This window comes from Bombina bombina, chromosome 2 (assembly GCF_027579735.1).
Source record: "Bombina bombina isolate aBomBom1 chromosome 2, aBomBom1.pri, whole genome shotgun sequence".
Lineage (NCBI taxonomy): Eukaryota > Metazoa > Chordata > Amphibia > Anura > Bombinatoridae > Bombina > Bombina bombina.
Window position 1 is genome coordinate 61910203 of NC_069500.1, and position 19485 is coordinate 61929687.

General features: G+C 37.0%; 1 protein-coding gene across 2 annotated transcripts in view; it reads left to right on the forward strand.

Annotated features, from left to right (window-relative positions):
* ST8SIA5 (ST8 alpha-N-acetyl-neuraminide alpha-2,8-sialyltransferase 5) overlaps positions 1 to 9961 on the forward strand; it is a 208779-nt gene extending 198818 nt beyond the window's left edge. For both annotated transcript variants that reach the window (XM_053701078.1, XM_053701079.1), the window contains 2 exons: positions 4304 to 4396; positions 8062 to 9961. In XM_053701078.1, the coding sequence (XP_053557053.1) occupies positions 4304 to 4396; positions 8062 to 8524 (556 nt within the window). In that variant the 3' untranslated portion in view covers positions 8525 to 9961. The remainder of the gene's footprint in view (positions 1 to 4303; positions 4397 to 8061) is intronic.
* The last annotated feature ends 9524 nt before the right edge of the window (positions 9962 to 19485 follow it).

The following is a 19485-nucleotide window of genomic DNA, read 5'->3' on the forward strand; positions in this document are numbered from 1 at the left end:
CGGTTGTCAAAAATCTATAGCCGTAAATAATCGGCTTATTCTATATAACTGCTATAATTGTAAAGCCATTGTGGCGTGTTTATCTAAGGTCGGCTCATAAATCCGGGGAATCGGAACAACCAGTAGCGAGACACTGTGCAGAGTACAGACACTCGGTGGCATCAATAAGATACACACTCATTGATCATGTACCCCCATTGGATAGAGGGGGGGACAGAGGTAAATTACTTCTGCAACGAGAGGCACAATGGATGTACCGACTGGGTACCATTTACCCAGGGGGGCTCAACACCACCCCTGATTTTAAGGCTTTAGTGTAATATAGCTATATAATGTGATACAAGCGCAGGGTACGGCACCTAGACTATAAAGACTCTGTGCGCCATGTGGTCGGCGTGCCTCGTCCTAAGGGTACCCCTAAACCATGTTGACACACAGCACCAGGGATAGGAATCTTTGGTATTTCTAACACCTGCGTGGAAGTCGGGTAGTGGTGCCTTGGAGTTACCAGTTTTTTTCACACATAGCAGTACACATAGCCAAAACTGGACACTTGATCCTTAAGCAACCCAGGAAGAAGAAATAACAATATGGAGAATATTTTTGCATACTAAGCATTCGATCCTAAAGGCAACGGTAACCCAGGGGTCCAGGGTGCAATAGAAGATACTGAAGAATGCACAGAAATAAACACAGAGCGGATCACAGCATACATAAATTCAGGAGTTTATGATCGAACGCTCTCTATTCTGTATATATGAAAATCAAGAACTATTAGAGCTAAATACATCCCGAATGGGATAATGTTTAAGTAGTGCTTAAATTTATGGAAAGACCGTTATATTAATTGTTTTTATTTTTAGGTTTATTTTTTAAGTTTAGTTTTATTCACTTTTTGTACGTTTGTGCTTGAATGCTTTGGAGTATTGACATAGGGAGCATATGAGGGCATTGTTAGCCACAAGATAGGAGTGGAATATACATATATGACCCACGTAGCTCTCACTATGAGATTCAATATGTTGAGAGTATATAACCTCATCACTCAATAGGAACTAGGCGAGCGGTATAAATTTCAATAATATTTGTTTCAAGTTTTGATTACACAAAAGGCTTTTTAACATAGGATAGGAACAGTATGTATGTTAACAGCTCATACTAATGGGAAGTTCGCAGATAGACGATAATCTTTAGCAGTATAGCTATGTAGAAACTGAAGGCTATAAATCGGAGATATATATCTCCATATGAGATTCCTCTATGCATATTGGATATACTGATTCAATATCTTTAACATAAGATAACATAACAACATATATATATAGCACATCATGTCAGCTGGCGTGCCTAACAAATAGATTTGGGTATCCTCTCTTATTAATACATCATCTGTAAACATATACATTGTAGCCAAATAACAGGCCCGTTCTAACACATTTTGGTGTATTTAGAAACATAGTTACTGTTTATCTGTTCCTGTTCAGGATTACACTCCAGCATTGTTTATGTTGTCATGGCAACAAGCAGCTGTCACATTTACTATCACTATTTAATATATTAGCATAAACGTTTGCACGCTAAGAATTTGCTTTATGTGTTTAGATAAACACGCCACAATGGCTTTACAATTATAGCAGTTATATAGAATAAGCCGATTATTTACGGCTATAGATTTTTGACAACCGGAAGTAGTTTGGCGCACTACTTCCGCCACTTAGCACATTTGGAACGCATTATGCGGTCCAACACCGGTAATTTTGGCGCCAGCACAGGTAGTGGTTTGAAATGATTTTGAGTGAGTATGTCACTATTTAAGAGTTTGTTTGTTTTCACTTTATTTATGCTGATGAAGGAGGCAAGACCTCCGAAAACGTTACAGAAATAAAAGTAACTTGTTTATGAAAGTCCTGAGAGTGCATTTTCTTTTGGCTGCATATATATATATATATATATGTGTGTGTGTGTATATATATATATCTATACCTATATCATCATATAAGTGTTAGTTTTTCATTTCATTGAAGTCTACGGGGGAATATGTTAACACAGCCGCGATATTCTATGTTCCAAAAAGCCTCCTTCTAGCAAAGTTAAGGCTACTCACTACACCCCTGCGCCTCTTGGCTTACCCAGGACAGTACATTCTGGCAGCCATAGGGTTTACAGAACCATATAATTTATTGTAAGGTCATGTGTAGTACCAGTCTAAGAAACGTAATGATCAGAACTGGTGTAAAAAGAAACAGACAATACCATCTCTTTTTTGTAGGTGTATTAGGGTCTGGCCTCTGCACAAAGAAAATACAAATATTGAGATAATTTCTGTGTTTTAAAGGGACAGTAAAGTCAAAATTAATTTGTTATGATTCAGATGTAGCAAACAATTTTAAACAACTTTCCAGTTTACTGTCAATATATACTGTGCTTCATTCTTTTGGTTTAAAGCATACCTAGGTAGGTTCAAGGGCAGCAATGCACTACTGGCAGCTAGCTGCCGACTAATTGCAGCACGTATATGCCTCTAGTCATTGGCTCATCCAATGTGTTCAGCTAGCTCCCAGAAGTCAATTGCTGCTCCTTCAATAAAGATTATCAAGAGAACAACGCACATTTGATAATACTAATAAATTTGAATGTTGTTCAACATGTAATGTTCTATGTGAATCATGAAATAAATTGTTTGGGTTTCATGTCCCTTTAAGAAAGGCCAAAACTTGTAGTTACTGATTATTACAAGAAGTTGTAATGATGAACTCTCCTTTTGGTTAAAGGAACATGATATCCACAAGTTTTCAATGTACTTCCATTATCAAATTTGCTTCATTCTCATGTTGGTCTTTGTTGAAGAGCTACCTTGGTAGGGAGTGTGCACCTGCCTGAAGCACAACATGACATTTTTTGCTAATGTATAACATAGAGACACGTGCACACTCCTGAACTTCCCTGCTTTTTGATAAAAGAAGTAAATGACAAAGTTGTTTAAGATTGTACGCTCTATCTGAATCATGAAATAAACATTGTGGGTTTTATGTCCCTTTAATACATGGTGACACACAGACTGTAAATGCTCTGAACTGGAGCTCCTGATGTTTTCTTTATTTCTGAACAGGGAATCAGCCATTTTCGTGCCAGCTGTCATCTGTCTGCAGAACAAAGAATTCCTCACAATCTATCAGCTTCCTATTCAGATGACACGCACGTGACCTTAATAAGCTTTAATATGACACAGGATTTAGATCTCATCATGTTCCATTATAAACATTTTCTTTTGTCACAGATTTATCTCATCCACTTTTGATAAAGGTTAATGAGTATCTTTAACTCAACACTTGTTTGTGTCTCGGTGTTGACGCATTTTGCACACCAATGCTTTTTTGTCTCACCTATAATACAATAAAAAGGATTGTGCAATTGTACCAAATTTTGTCAATTTGAGCAGTATATACAGTTATTATGATAGAATTTTGGGATGTTAAAAAAACAGACCCGCTCAGAAGAGCACAGAGAGCGGGTCTGAAAAACAGCAGTTGTTTTAAAAATTTCAAAGGGAATATTATGTTTTATAAAGTTTGCGCTAATATAATGTTATATAATTCTGCACTATGTGCAGAATTATATAACATTATTTTTGAGGTTTACTGACACTTTAATACACTGCTGCCACATAATTCTCAAGACACATGCACACTCCTAAGCCTAGTTTAGTTTGCCCTCAAGGGGCCAAGCCGCAACTAATGAGACCAAAAGAAAGTGCTACATTTAACAACAGAAGAAAGTTGGAAAAAAAGAGTTTGAGTTGTATGTACCGTTTGCCCAGGTTACCGACTGGTTGTTCAGTATTTTTGAGGAGATCAGCTGGTAACCCTACTGGGTCATATATAGTAAGCATTTTTTGTTAAAGGGACAGTAAAATCAAACTTAAACTTGAATGATTTGATAGATCATGATGTTTTAAACATATTTCCAATTTACTTCTATTATCAAATTTGCTTAGTTCTCTTAGTATCTTTTGTTAAAGTGTAATCCTAGGTGAGCTCACATGTCTTAGACCATCTGACAGCAGTGTTTGCAATATTGTTTATAAAACCTTTGCAGAGAAGCCCTTTAATAACATAAGATGTATGATCTATTATTTTGATTTGTCGCTTTACTGTAACGAGCAATAGAGATTTACTTCACTTGCAATTACTATTGGTTAAAATGTTTAAACTGACACTGCTACTTTGTGTAAAATTCTGAGCATTATACCAGACCCTGTTTATTACGTGCTGTGTTTTATTTGGCTTATAAATCCTTTTTTTAGATGTAATTTGCCACCTATATCAGAGAAATATGTGGAAGATGTCGGAATGAAGACAGATGTGGTGACAATCAACCCAAGTATTATCACAGAAAAGTAAGTTTAACCATTTAAAGGGATGGGAAAGTCAAAATTAAGACACTTTAAATCTACTTCTGTTATCAAATTTACTTTGTTCTCTTGGTATCTCTTGTTGAAAAGCATATGTACATATCCTTAGCAACAGCAATGCACTACTGGGAGCTAGCTGGTGATTGGTGGCCGCACCCATTTGTCTCATGTTATTGGCTCACCAGGTGTGTTCAGCTAGCTCCTAGCAGTGCAGTGTTGCTCTGGAGATGACTATATGCTGGGATTAAACACATAGTTATATGCAAGCAATAATAAAATGTTATAACATTTTAGAGTATTTTCTTTAGGCACTTTTATATCACTTTAACAAAAGGATATCAGTGCTTTTTTTGAGGTTGTTATTTATGTTTTAAGCAAACTGGTGTCAACAAAGAAATGATGAATAAGGCAACCCCCCCCCCAAGTTCTTCAGACTTAGACTATGTTATTGCAACAGTGACTATCTGATCGCTAGACTAGGTTATGTCAACAGCGACTATCTGATCCCTCTATCGCTAGACTAGGTTATGCCAACAGTGTCCTTCTTATCCCTCTATCGCTAGACTAGGTTATGCCAATAGTGACCATCTGATTCCTCTATCCCTAGTCTAGGTTATGCCAACAGTGACCATCTGATTCCTCTATCCCTAGTCTAGGTTATGCCAACAGTGACCATCTGATTCCTCTATTCCTACCCTATGTTATGTCAACAGTGACCATCTGATCCCTCTATCTCAAGGCTAGGTTATGTCAACAGTGACCTTCTGATTCCACTATCGTTATGCTAAGTTATGTCAAGAGTGGCCATCTGATCCCTCTATAGCTAGGCAAGGTTATGTCAACAGTGGCCATCTGATCCCTCTATAGCTAGGCTAGGTTATGTCAACAGTGACCATCTGATCCCGCTATATTTAGGCTAGACTATGTCAACATTGATCTTCTGATCCCTCTATCACTAGGCTAGGTTATGTCAAAAGTGACCTTCTGATTCCTCTATTGCTAGGTTAGATTATGTCAACAGTGATATTCTGATCCCTCTATTGCTAGACTAAGTTATGCCAACAGTGACCATCTGATTCCTCTATTGCTAGGCTAGGTTATATCAATAGTGACTTTCTGATCCATCTGTTGCCAGGCTAGGTTAGGTCAACAGTGACCTGCTAATTACTTTGTCACTAGGTTAGGTTATGTCAACAGTGACCTTCTAATTACTTTGTCTCTAGGCTAGGTTATGTCAACAGTGACCTTCTGATTCCTTGCTGTATCGTTAGGCTAGGTTATGTCAACAGTGGCCACCTGATTCCTTCCTGTATCACTAGGCTAGGTTATGTCAACGGTGACCTTCTGATTCCTCTATCGCTAGGCTAGGTTATGTCAAAAATTATCTCCATAGCCATATACATTAGACTGTTACTGCTGCATATGATGTGAGGGCCAGTGCACCAGTATTCAAGCTCAAATAGATGGTTGTTGGTTATGTCAACAGTGACCTTCTAATTCCTCTATTGCTAGGCAAGGCCAACTGTGACCATTGGATTCCTCTATTGCTAGGCTAGGTTATGTCAACAGTGACCTTCTGATTCCTTCCTGTATCACTAGGCTAGGTTATGTCAACGGTGACCTTCTGATTCCTTGCTGTATCGCTAGGCTAGGTTATGTCAACAGTGGCCACCTGATTCCTTCCTGTATCACTAGGCTAGGTTATGTCAACAGTGACCTTCTGATTCCTCTATAGCTAGGCTAGGTTATGTCAAAAATTATCTCCAGAACCATATACATTAGACTGTAACTGTTGCATATGATGTGAGGGCCAGTGCACCAGTATTCAAGCTCAAATAGATGGTTGTTGTGTGTTACTGCAGTCCAGTGGAGTTTTTTGAGAAGTAGTTCATTGTTAGAAATACTTAGGGATTCCTCTTGAGTATTATCTCATAGCTTGTACCTCAAAAATGAATCAGAGAAGCCATACATAGCACACAACTTGAATACATGATTTGAATCAGTGTTCACTTCATTCAATCTATGGATCATAAAAGGTTTCCAATAGAAACTTCATTCAATCTATGGATCATAAAAGGTTTCCAATAGATGTATATATTTTTTTAAAAACAAGCACACACATAAAATGTATGTAAAAATCTATGTAGCATAAATTCTAAAAGACAGAAACTGTACCTACCGTTTACCTCAAAGAAGTCTATGTTAAGGATCCTTTCTGCGTCTTTTGAGCTATGTTGCATTTTTTCACATTTAGTCCCTGTGATGTAGTTATTATGTTATGCTCCAACGTACATTTCACCAGTAAGATGGATTTTCAATTATCCGTTTCTATAGTTTTATGTGACATTTAATTATCATTCTGCTATTAATTACTAACCAATAAAATGGTGTTGGAGGTTAACATGTTTTTTTTATAGTTAAAGCTTGTAACCTGTTTTGATACAATTATTGATGACTTAGTTTGCATATATTTTACCAGTACTATCGGATTGCAGATATTTTCTTCCTAGCTTCGTCGAATGTATAACTTGTGTCAAACAGAACTTTCCAGTCAAATTCAGACATGATGAATAGACCTAAGTGGTCTTGACAGCTTGCTTAATCTATTTCAGTTAATTATTAAAGGTATAATTTCAACTAAAGTGCTTTTTATTTTTTAAAAGATTTACATGACACTACCATTTACTCAACATTATTAAAGTCATATTTTATATATGCAAAGCATATTTTAGCTATTAGGCACTGTATTGCAAATGTCTGCATAAAAAATAAATATATAAAAATGTGCATTGGTCTGCTGTTTAGGGACACGCTCATTTTAAAGCCTATTGAGTATGTTTATTTTATCTACTGATACCAGTTAAGGACAGATATAAATGATCTCCTACACAGTGTAGCATGTTGTAGTGTCAGGGTTCTGGATACTGTAGGATGCACTTCAGACACTCAGAAGCGTTATAAAGCCAAAATATTCAGTTACATTACAGGAAAAACTGCTCAAACTGTATAATAAAAATACCAAAATTGCTACCGATAAACGTAAATAGTTTATGCTTTATTCAATGGTACAATTTAAAAAAAAAAGAATATTAAATAAAATGTTTGACTCGTACCCTCTAGGTATTTAAATAAATCAGAACATGTCATTTTCTTAATGTGTATGAAAGTTTAATATCTGCAGGTTTGTTTTGCTGCTAAAAAATTAAAGGGACATGAAACCCCAAATTTTTCTTTCAGTTGCAGATAGAGCATGCGATTTGAAACAACTTTCTAAAATACTTCTTTTAGCAATTATTCTTCGATGTCTTGGTATTTTCTATTGAAAAGCAGGGAGATATACTTAGGAGCTGGCCCATTTCTGAAGCACTATATGGCAGCAGTTTTGCAAGAATGTTATCTATTTCCTGCCGTGTAGTGCTCCAGATGCCTACCTAGGTATCTCTTCAACCCAGAATACCATGGGAACAAAGCAAATTTGATAACAGAAGAAAATTGGATTTTTTTTTTTAAAATGGTATGTTCTGTCTGAACCATAAAATAACATTTTTGTGTTTCATATCCCTTTAAACCATTAGCACTAACTGACAATGAACAGCTTGTGCTATGTCTCAGAAAGAGGTACAGATCTCTAATTTAAGTCTCTTAAATAGGTTCCACAAACTGGAGAAATGGAGGAGGCCGTTCTATGAAGTGCTACAAGGTTATGAAAACGCATCGGTGCTTCTGCCTGCCTTCTATAATACCCGCAATACAGATGTGTCCATCCGGGTAAAGTATGTGCTGGACGATTTCGAATCACAGCAGGCCGTGTATTATTTTCACCCGCAGTATCTAATCAATGTGTCACGTTTCTGGCTCATCCAAGGAGTGCGAGCCAAGCGCATCAGCAGTGGAATGATCTTGGTGACTGCCGCTTTGGAGCTGTGTGAAGAGGTCCACCTGTATGGATTTTGGGGTTTCCCTATGAACCCGTCAGGAATCTTCATAACTCACCATTACTATGACAATGTAAAACCTCGTCCTGGCTTCCATGCAATGCCGTCAGAGATATTTAACTTTATCCACTTGCACAGTAAGGGCATCCTAAGGGTTCACACTGGCCCCTGCTCCTGATGGGATAATTCCAGGTTCGCTAGTCGTGGATTTACCCAACAGTGTAACTGAGATTATGCAATAATGCTCGCTCTAATGCAGACTACATAGGAAAAGGCCTCCATATAAGCTGGGAAAGACCAGCATCGATTTTATGACATTATAGATGTAGGAAATCTGAAAAGCCAACTGAAAATGTAATGTTGTCGGCACTAGTTTGTCAGCTACAACAATACAACAAAGCACACATTACTACAACTCAAATCGCACACATAACGGTTGTCTTCTGGCGCAAACGCTAAGAGAAAACAAGGCGGAAGGGAAGCGCATGTGTTGCTGATGCTTTGATTTTCAAATTCACCATTGTGCTTTTTGTAAATTATTTCATACAATGTTTTGTAAACATTGTTTTTTTGTTTGTTTTGTTCCAAAGGGCAAACTGTAAATGAGCTTTTTTTAATCTAAAAGAAGACTGATACTAAAAATGTGCTTAAAGGGACAGTAAAGAAAAAAGTAAACTTTCATGATTCAGAGAGAGTATGTAAATTTAAACAACTTTACCATTTACTTTTATTATATATATATATATATATATATATATATATATATATATATACTTTGTTCTCTTGGTATCCTTCGTAGAATAATTGGCTCACAAGCAGCAAAGCATAATTGTGAACTAGATGAACACATCTAGTGAGCCAATAGCAAGCGGCATATATGTACAGCCACCAATCACAAGCAAGATCCCAGTAGTGCATTGGCTCTCCTAAACTTAGTTAGGCATACTCTTCAAGAAAGGATACAGACAGAACAAAGCAAATTTGATAATAATTGTAAACTGGAAAGCTTTTTAAATTTGCATTCTTTGGGGCCGATTTACCAAGCTGTCAATCGGCTCCAATGCTGCTGTTTCCGGCGAGTCTAAACAACAGTTAGGAAGCAGCAGTCTTAAGACCGCTGCTCCTTAACTAGTCCGCCACCTCTGAGACGGCGTACAACAATCAGCCCGATTGACTACGATCATGATGATTGACACCCCCTGCTAGCAGCCGCGAATCTGCAGGGGGCGGCATTGCACAAGCAGTTCAGCAGAACTGCTTGTCAAACCTTAATGCTGACAGCATATGCTGTCGGCATTCAGTGATGTCGGGCGGATCATGTCCGCCCGACATATGATAAATTGGCCCCTTTATCTGAATCATGAAAATTGTATTTAGACTTTACAGTCCCTTACTGTAAAGCTTGTAATGCATTTTGAAGCCTTTTAGCCATTAATAACGCCAACCCATTTTTACCTCTAGACCTTTTACCTCAGATGTTCCTGTAAATGTTTTGATAATGTTGTGGCCGTACAGTGACCAGATAAACTACAGATATTGTTTCCACAAATATTTTAACTGAATTTAACGAGTAGAGGACACAGGCATCAGAAATAAAGCAAAAAAAAATTTATAATATATATATTTTTATATATATATATATATATATATATATATATATATATATATATATATTATATATATATATTATATATATATATATATATTTATATTTATGTGGTTGTACAATGAAATTCAATAATTCCAGTTTTTATTTTAAAATCAAGATATTCACTGCTTATTTATTATACTATCAACAAACTATAAAGTTGCTTTATAAAAACAGCATAATATAAAGCACTGACAAACTCCTATCAGCATTATATCAAGCACTAACAAACTCCTATCAGCATCATATCAAGCACTGACAAACTCCTATCAGCATCATATCAAGCACTGACAAACTCCAATCAGCATTATATCAAGCAATGACAAACTCCTATCAGCATCATATCAAGCACTGACAAACTCCTATCAGCATCATATCAAACACTGACAAACTCCAATCAGCATCATATCAAGCACTGACAAACTCCAATCAGCATCATATCAAGCACTGACAAACTCCAATCAGCATCATATCAAAACTGACAAAGTCCTATCAGTATCATATCAAGCACTGACAAACTCCAATCAGCATCATATCAAGCACTGACAAACTCCTATCAGCATCATATAGCACTGACAAACTCCTATCAGCATCATATCAAGCACTGACAAACCTCTATCAGTATCATATTAAGCACTGACAAACTCCTATCAGTATCATATTAAGCACTGACAAACTCCTATCAGCATCATATCAAGCACTGACAAACTCCTATCAGCATCATATCAAGCACTGACAAACCTCTATCAGTATCATATTAAGCACTGACAAACTCCTATCAGTATCATATTAAGCACTGACAAACTCCTATCAGCATCATATAAAGCACTGACAAACTCCTATCAGCATCATATCAAGCACTGACAAACTCCTATCAGTATCATATCAAGCACTGACAAACTCCTATCAGCATCATATCAAGCACTGACAAACTCCTATCAGTATCATATTAAGCACTGACAAACTCCTATCAGCATCATATTAAGCACTGACAAACTCCTATCAGCATCATATCAAGCACTGACAAACTCCTATCAGTATCATATTAAGCACTGACAAACTCCTATCAGCATCATATCAAGCACTGACAAACTCCTATCAGCATCATATCAAGCACTGACAAACTTCTATCAGTATCATATCAAGCACTGACAAACTCCTATCAGCATCATATCAAGCACTGACAAACTCCTATCAGTATCATATTAAGCACTGACAAACTCCTATCAGCATCATATCAAGCACTGGCAAACTCCTATCAGCATCATATCAAGCACTGACAAACTCCTATCAGTATCATATCAAGCACTGACAAACTCCTATCAGCATCATATCAAGCACTGACAAACTCCTATCAGTATCATATTAAGCACTGACAAACTCCTATCAGCATCATATCAAGCACTGACAAACTCCTATCAGCATCATATCAAGCACTGACAAACTTCTATCAGTATCATATCAAGCACTGACAAACTCCTATCAGCATCATATCAAGCACTGACAAACTCCTATCAGTATCATATTAAGCACTGACAAACTCCTATCAGCATCATATCAAGCACTGGCAAACTCCTATCAGCATCATATCAAGCACTGACAAACTCCTATCAGTATCATATCAAGCACTGACAAACTCCTATCAGCATCATATCAAGCACTGACAAACTCCTATCAGTATCATATTAAGCACTGACAAACTCCTATCAGCATCATATCAAGCACTGACAAACTCCTATCAGCATCATATCAAGCACTGACAAACTCCTATCAGCATCATATCAAGCACTGACAAACTCCTATCAGTATCATATCAAGCACTGACAAACTCCTATCAGCATCATATCAAGCACTGACAAACTCCTATCAGCATCATATCAAGCACTGACAAACTCCTATCAGCATCATATCAAGCACTGACAAACCCCTATCAGCATCATATCAAGCACTGACAAACTCCAATCAGCATCATATCAAGCACTGACAAACTCCTATCAGCATCATATGAAGCACTGACAAACTCCTATCAGCATCATATCAAGCACTGACAAACTCCTATCAGCATCATATCAAGCACTGACAAACCCCTATCAGCATCATATCAAGCACTGACAAACTCCAATCAGCATCATATCAAGCACTGACAAACTCCAATCAGCATCATATCAAGCACTGACAAACTCCTATCAGCATCATATCAAGCACTGACAAACTCCAATCAGCATCATAACAAGCACTGACAAACTCCTATCAGCATCATATCAAGCACTGACAAACTCCTATCAGCATCATATTAAGCACTGACAAACTCCTATCAGTATCATATCAAGCACTGACAAACTCCTATCAGCATCATATCAAGCACGGACAAGCCCCTATCAGCATCATATCAAGCACTGACAAACCCCTATCAGTATCATATCAAGCACTGACAAACTCCTATCAGCATCATTATCAAGCACGGACAAGCCCCTATCAGCATCATATCAAGCACGGACAAGCCCCTATCAGTATCATATCAAGCACTGACAAACTCCTATCAGCATCATATCAAGCACTGACAAACTCCTATCAGCATCATATTAAGCACGGACTCAATCTGTATTTCTGATTGTATCATTAGTGGGTTTTCTAAAGTTATATGCCCAGTAAATGGAATCTCTCTCATGATTGCTAAACATTTACTACAGCAAAAACTTTACAAACAGTAAATGTAAATGATTGTACATGAAAAATATTCACGTTTGTTTTATAAAAGAGTATTCTCGCTGGATAAATTGATAGGGGTCTCTTGCGCACAGAATAATGCGCTGTCTGTGGACATTCAGGGGGCGTGATTAGTTTTTTCACCTAAGCCTCAGTCAAGCATGTGGAATTAGCTCATCTTGTGGTTGTGTCTTGGAAATTTGAGACACAAAGGGACAGCGCAACCCAGATTCAAGGTGATTTTATTAACCGTGATTATTGCACAAATAAAAACAAACTTACTAAACGTAAGTTCTTTAAAGCATATCCAAAGCAATTGCTCAAATTTAATCTAACCGCTCTCCGCAAATACAGATAATCGGTCACGTTCACCGCAAACATCCGATTGGATACCTGTTGCAGCAGTCATCTGCAGGTCCTCATGCTGGACACAAAGCTCAACGCGTTTCTCCCGGAGTATGCCCAGGCTTTTTCAAGAGCAATACTAAACTACAGGACGTCATTCCATTTAAACATCCTTCTTTGTCTTGATTGGTGCATTTTATTCCTGACGGGCCTCCAAACAGATCGACAGGCACAGCTGGAAACCCAGCCTTCATCCAGCAAAACACACAATACTAGACACAATGTTCAATTCATTACAATTGATAGAATAAAATAAATGGAATTTAAAAAAAAATCTAATACAATAATATATAACTAGTCCATAAAATCAAACTATCCCTGGGCTAAAAGATACATGAAATACTAAAATAAACACCACTTACTTATTCATATAAAATACTAAAAACTAGTTCATAGAGCACACAGGTATTAATAATAAACTACACTTCATTCACTAAAAATACATGAATTATATAGTGCCTATAAAATTACTTCTATAATTCATTTTTCATTTTTATTTCTTAAAATGGTGAAAGCACAAATTAATTTATATAATACATAAGAGTACCATTAAATAATATGAATTAGTGTTCTTTTTAAAGGAATGCTTGCACATTAAGATCAACATTAAGACCTAGTGAAATTAAACTCTTTAGTCTAAAGATCTACTATGTCTCCTTTTGTCTAAGCGATTTTAGTCTGTTCTTATTCTCTGGAGATATCCAGTCAATTATCTGTATTTGTAATCCCTTAGGGTCACCACCATGTATGGTTTTTATATTATAGAGATGTTCAATGAACCTTGTCCTCATCTTTCTCTTAGTACGCCCAATGTAAATCATTTCACATTTACACTTTAAAAGATACACTGTATATGTTAATTCACAATTACATCTATGTTTCATATCAAAATGTTCAGTGTTGTTATAATTGGTAAATGTGTTCCCCTTTTTGACATGTCGACACATGTTATATTTACCTTTATTGCATTTATAGGTACCCATAGGAATAGATAGCCAATTTTTCATATTATGTATTTGTGTAATACTTCTAATCTCATTTTTCCGTAGCTTAATAGGTGCCAAGTGGTTCTTCAAATTTTTATACTTCTTAAAGGTTATAGCTGGTTTGTCCCATATAATGTCCCCAAAAGTCACTTTTACATAATAAAAGAGAAAGGTGTACCCAAGATATAGAAAAGGGCACAGATCAAGTGAGGTTTGTAACCACCTATAATGAAGGGGCAACCATAATCAGAAAAGTACTTAATAAACACTGGGCCTATTGAAGTCAGACCCCATACTTGGAGATATTATAGGGGACAAACCGGTTATAAACTTTAAGGGTAGCAAATTTAAATATATATGTATGTGAGTATAAACATCTATATTTATGTATTTATATGTGTATATACACATATTAACACGTAAATATATATGTATACTGTATAAGCATATAAATATATATTTACAGGGAACACACATGCACTTTTAATTGCCGTTTTTTTTTTAAAACACCAAACACCCGCCACTTTAAACCCCTTATAACTGCTTCTTGCAGTTATTTTTAAAAAAAAATGCTCCCAATTGGGGCACATTTTGTAAATTAACCAGCGAGCTGATTTCTGGTTAATTTTTTGAGTGCTAATTGCTACCACAAGCTTGTGGTAGCAATAAATAGCCACTTGTAATGGCTGGTTATTTATCACGTGCCCGTAAATTGGCGAATTAGCGCTCCACTTGTAATCTAGTACAAAGTAGCTAAAGGGAGTATTATTTTTATCATCCTTGGTTGAATTTTGATGTTTTTCTCTCAATTATAGACTTTTCATGTTGTCATGACGATAATGCTAAATCTGGATGCTATCAGACCTACAGCAGGTCATGCTACCTACAATGTGGTTACTCTTCATATTTGTCATTTTCTGTAGGCTCTAGTCATCCTATAACAGACTACAGACATAGATGAAGCATTGCACAGGCTGCTAAACTATATTGTTACAAAACAACTGACCAGTTTGCTATTTATTCCTAGGCACTGCCAGCAGAAAGGTGAAATATATGTGAATTATTGTCTGGTGAAATATTCTTTGTGTGTGTTTAGTATTGTCATAAGTATGATTAAGGGTCAGTAAACCTATATTTGGAATACTGAGCAGTACATGTCAGTTATAGTTAGAAGAACTTTGCAATATATTTCCATATTTAAAATATGTTCTGTTAAACAGACATGAAACCCAAATATTTTCTTTCATGATTCACATAGAGAATACAATTTTAAACAACTTTCCAATTGACTTCTATTATCATATTTGCTTAGTTCTCTTGGTATCCTTTGTTGAAGAAGCAGCAATGCACTACTGGAAGCTAGCTTAAAGGGACATGAAACCCCCAAAAATTATTTTGTGATTCAAATAGAGAATACAATTCTAAACAACTTTCTAATTTACTTTTATTATCTAATTTGTTTCATTCTCTTGGTATGCTTTGTTGACCGAGCAGCAATGCACTACTGGTTTTTAACTGAACACATGGGTGAGCCAATGCAGACATCCCAAATCTCCCTGAAGTGTTGCTTTAACAAATACCTTTAGTTGCTGGGACTTTATAGAACCCTCAAATCATGCATCAGTAACCAAAATGCCCCCACTGATTTTCATAAAATAAAACACAAATGCTACTTTATTTACTGCATTCACCAAGCGTACGATCACTGGAAAATAGGTTTGTTGTATGTGGTTGTGCAATAAAGCTGCTTTTTTTAACGTGACTTTAGTGGGAATCTACTTTAATGATAAGTCTCTATCTTATTTAGGGTTTCAAGGTGTCCAATATATAACTGGGAGGGGGGGGCGGCACAGTAGCGGGTGAAGCCACCTCCCTGAAATGAGCTTTTGCAGGTTGGGATGTCTGCCAATGACAATCGGTATATATATATGCAGCAACCAATCAAGAGGTAGAACCTAGGTTCTCTGCTGCTCCTGAACTTGCCTAGATAAATCTTTCAGCAAAGGATAACAGGAGAAGGAAGCAAATTAAATAATATAAGTAAATTGGAAAGTTGTTTAAAATTGTATTCTCTATCTGAATCATGAAAGAAAAATTTTGGGTTTCATGTCCCTTTAACACATCCAGTGAGCGAATAACATTAGGCATATATGTGCAGCCACCAATCAACACCTCATGAGCCTTCCTAGGGATTCATTTAAACAAAGTATACTAAGAGACCAAAACAAATTAGATAATAGAAGTAAATTGGAAAGTTGTTTAAAATGTTATGCTCTATCTGAATCATGAAAGAAACATTTTGGATTTGATGTCCCTTTAAGTATTCCTTTTTTGAAAGAGAATGGAGCATGCACATATTAGGCTTTTGAGTGTAGGACATGTGATGTCAAGCAGGGGTGATACTCTGGGGGTCCCATGCTGTGGGCAGCGCTGAGCGATTTTTATATGGTGCTGGGACCCTACAGTTAAACTGCGAGTCACCTTCTGGGGCAGATGGAACAACTGGTGGGTACTTGCCCACCTACCAACCAATAAGTGAGCCAGTTTTATATGGTGCTGGGACCCTACAGTTAAACTGTGAGTCACCTTCTGGGGCAGATGGAACAACTGGTGGGTACTTGCCCACCTACCAACCAATAAGTGAGACAGATTTATATGGTGCTGGGACCCTACAGTTAAACTGTGAGTCACCTTCTGGGGCAGATGGAACAACTGGTGGGTACTTGCCCACCTACCAACCAATAAGTGAGACAGTTTTATATGGTGCTGGGACCCTACAGTTAAACTGTGAGTCACCTTCTGGGGCAGATGGAACAACTAGTGGGTACTTGCCCACCTACCAACCAATAAGTGAGCCAGTTTGGCTTTAAATGCTTCATCTTTTATTAGTTCTGGAGTTTGGGAAGGGCTCTAGTTAGCATAGAGCCTGCCCAGCATGTTTTCCACTGCACATGCAGCTATTGCTTGTGTGCATGTGCATTCTCTAAGGGAGAAAAATGTATGTGCACATTACCTACCGAGGTTTGTGTATTGCGGTTACAGGCATGTCGGTTATAATTCAAGCACTGCAAATGGAAATATATTGCTACAAAAAACTCCTAAATGTGTTTGAAATGTTCTGCTCTGCATTTGAATGTCATTTAATTCACATTCTGTGTACAATGTTCCATTCTTAAAGTGATAATTCACATGTAAGATGCATGTAAATCATGAGGCCAAAACGTATTTACTGTTACCAGATAAAGAGTCATATATTTTATACCTTTGCCTGTAAATTAAGTACAAGGAGTGTTAAACGTTAAGAATAACAAATATTCTTTTGACATAGCAAAGGCTATGGGGCTGATTTATCATCACTCTGTCCGATATGATCTGCTCAGCGGAAAATGTCCGACAGACATCGATAAATGCTGACAGCATACACTGTCGGCAATTATCATTGCACAAGCAGTTCTTGTGAACTGCTTGTGCAATGCCGCCTCTTGCAGATTCGCGCCCAATTGGCCGCTAGCAGGGGCTGTCAATCGTATAGGATCGGGCGGATTGCAGACCGCAGCCTCAGAGGCAGCAGACCAGTTATGGAGCAGCGGTCTTAAGACCATTCTGCCATCGATAAATCGGCCCCACTAGCTAGTGTGTATGTGCAGTTTGGACTTCATGTTTACATAAAGAAGGATGGAGATTATATCTTATATACAATTATTGCAGTATGTAAAGAAAACCTTTAATACTGGACTAAATATAAGATTTTTAAAACAAGGCTTTATTGAAATACATCTTGGGTCATATTTATATAAAAAAAACAAGGTCTTCCATAGATATTTTGCAAGGTTGTGCCATGAATTTCTATATGGCTTAAAATGACAGCCAAATCATTTTCTTTAGGTTTACAGTTGTGTAAAGTAGATACATTAAACATTTGCATAGTAACACTGAGAAAACATTAATTCATTGGGTGCCAAACACGTTATATTGGGGACGGAAAGCCCTTTGCCATAAGCAACCTACAGGCTTTTCCTGATAGCTGATATTGTTGGATCTTTTCTTCTTTTTTTTTTTAATGAATTATGTTAATAATAATGACTATCAAGAAGTCTGTGATAGTTTTTACCTCCTAAAAACTTTCTCTAACATTATATAGAACCAAGGACAAATATAGCGCACACGATGGGTAGAGTATTCAGTGGTGTATTCTAATCCAGTAGATGAGCGATAGAAAGTGGTTTGCACAAATCTTTGCAGAGTTTTCATATTCCAGTTGACTTCAGCGAGTGGGCTCACACCATGTAAACTGCACTAATGTTTAGGATTGAAAGGAATTCCATTCAATTAGAAATTAATCATTATTATTGGGGTTTTGCATGCTTTCTTTGATTTGTCTTATCCGAGGAAGTAAAGAGCCCAAAAGATGCTAGGGAAAAAAGTTTTGGGGGGGATTTTTATTAAGCCGTCAACCGCATATACGGCGGAATTCCGCAGCGTAATTGTGGCGAGCTTAATCCGACCTAGTTATCAAAGCCTACAGACCGCCAAAAGTTGAAATTTGTGACGTAACATACGATCCGCCAGTCTCAATCCGACGCAGATCGATGCTTACGTCATTACAGATGTTCCGAATACACATTCGGCTCTATTTGACAACTTTTCAAAGTTATCAAATTTCTAACAGGTACTCTCGCGGCTATTCCAGCCCAGCGTACCTGGTTTTCAATCCGCCACCCTGGAGCCGCGGATTCCATAGAAATCAATGGGAGTCTGAAAGCTTATGTTCAGATATCCCATTGATTTATATGTTGAAAACAAGTTACATTTACACCTAACACCATTACATAAACCCGAGTCTAAACACCCCTAATCTGCCGCCTTGACATTGCCGCCACCTACATTATGTTATAAACCCCTATTCCGCCGCTCCCGGACCCCGCTGCAACTAAATAAAGTTATTAACCCCTATCCCTCCGCTCCCGGACCCCACCATCACCTAAAGAAACGTATTAACCCCTAAACCTCTGGCCTCCCACATCACTACCATTAACTAAACCTATAAACCCCTAAACCGCCAGCCCCCCACATCGCCATAAACTAAATTAAGCTAATAACCCCTAAACCTAACAACTCGCTAAGTTTAAATTAAAATTACAACATCCCTATCTTCAAAAAAATTAAAACTTACCTATAGAATTAAAATGAACTATTTTTAAAATATTAATTAACCTACCCTAACTATTATACTAAAATTACATTAAACTACCAATTAAATTAAATAAATTACATATTAAAAAACCCTAACCCTACTCAAATTATTTAAATCTACTATTAAACCTTCTAAAAAATTACTAATTTACAAAAAAAATAAAGTCTAAGTTACAAAAATAAAAAACACTAAATTACGGG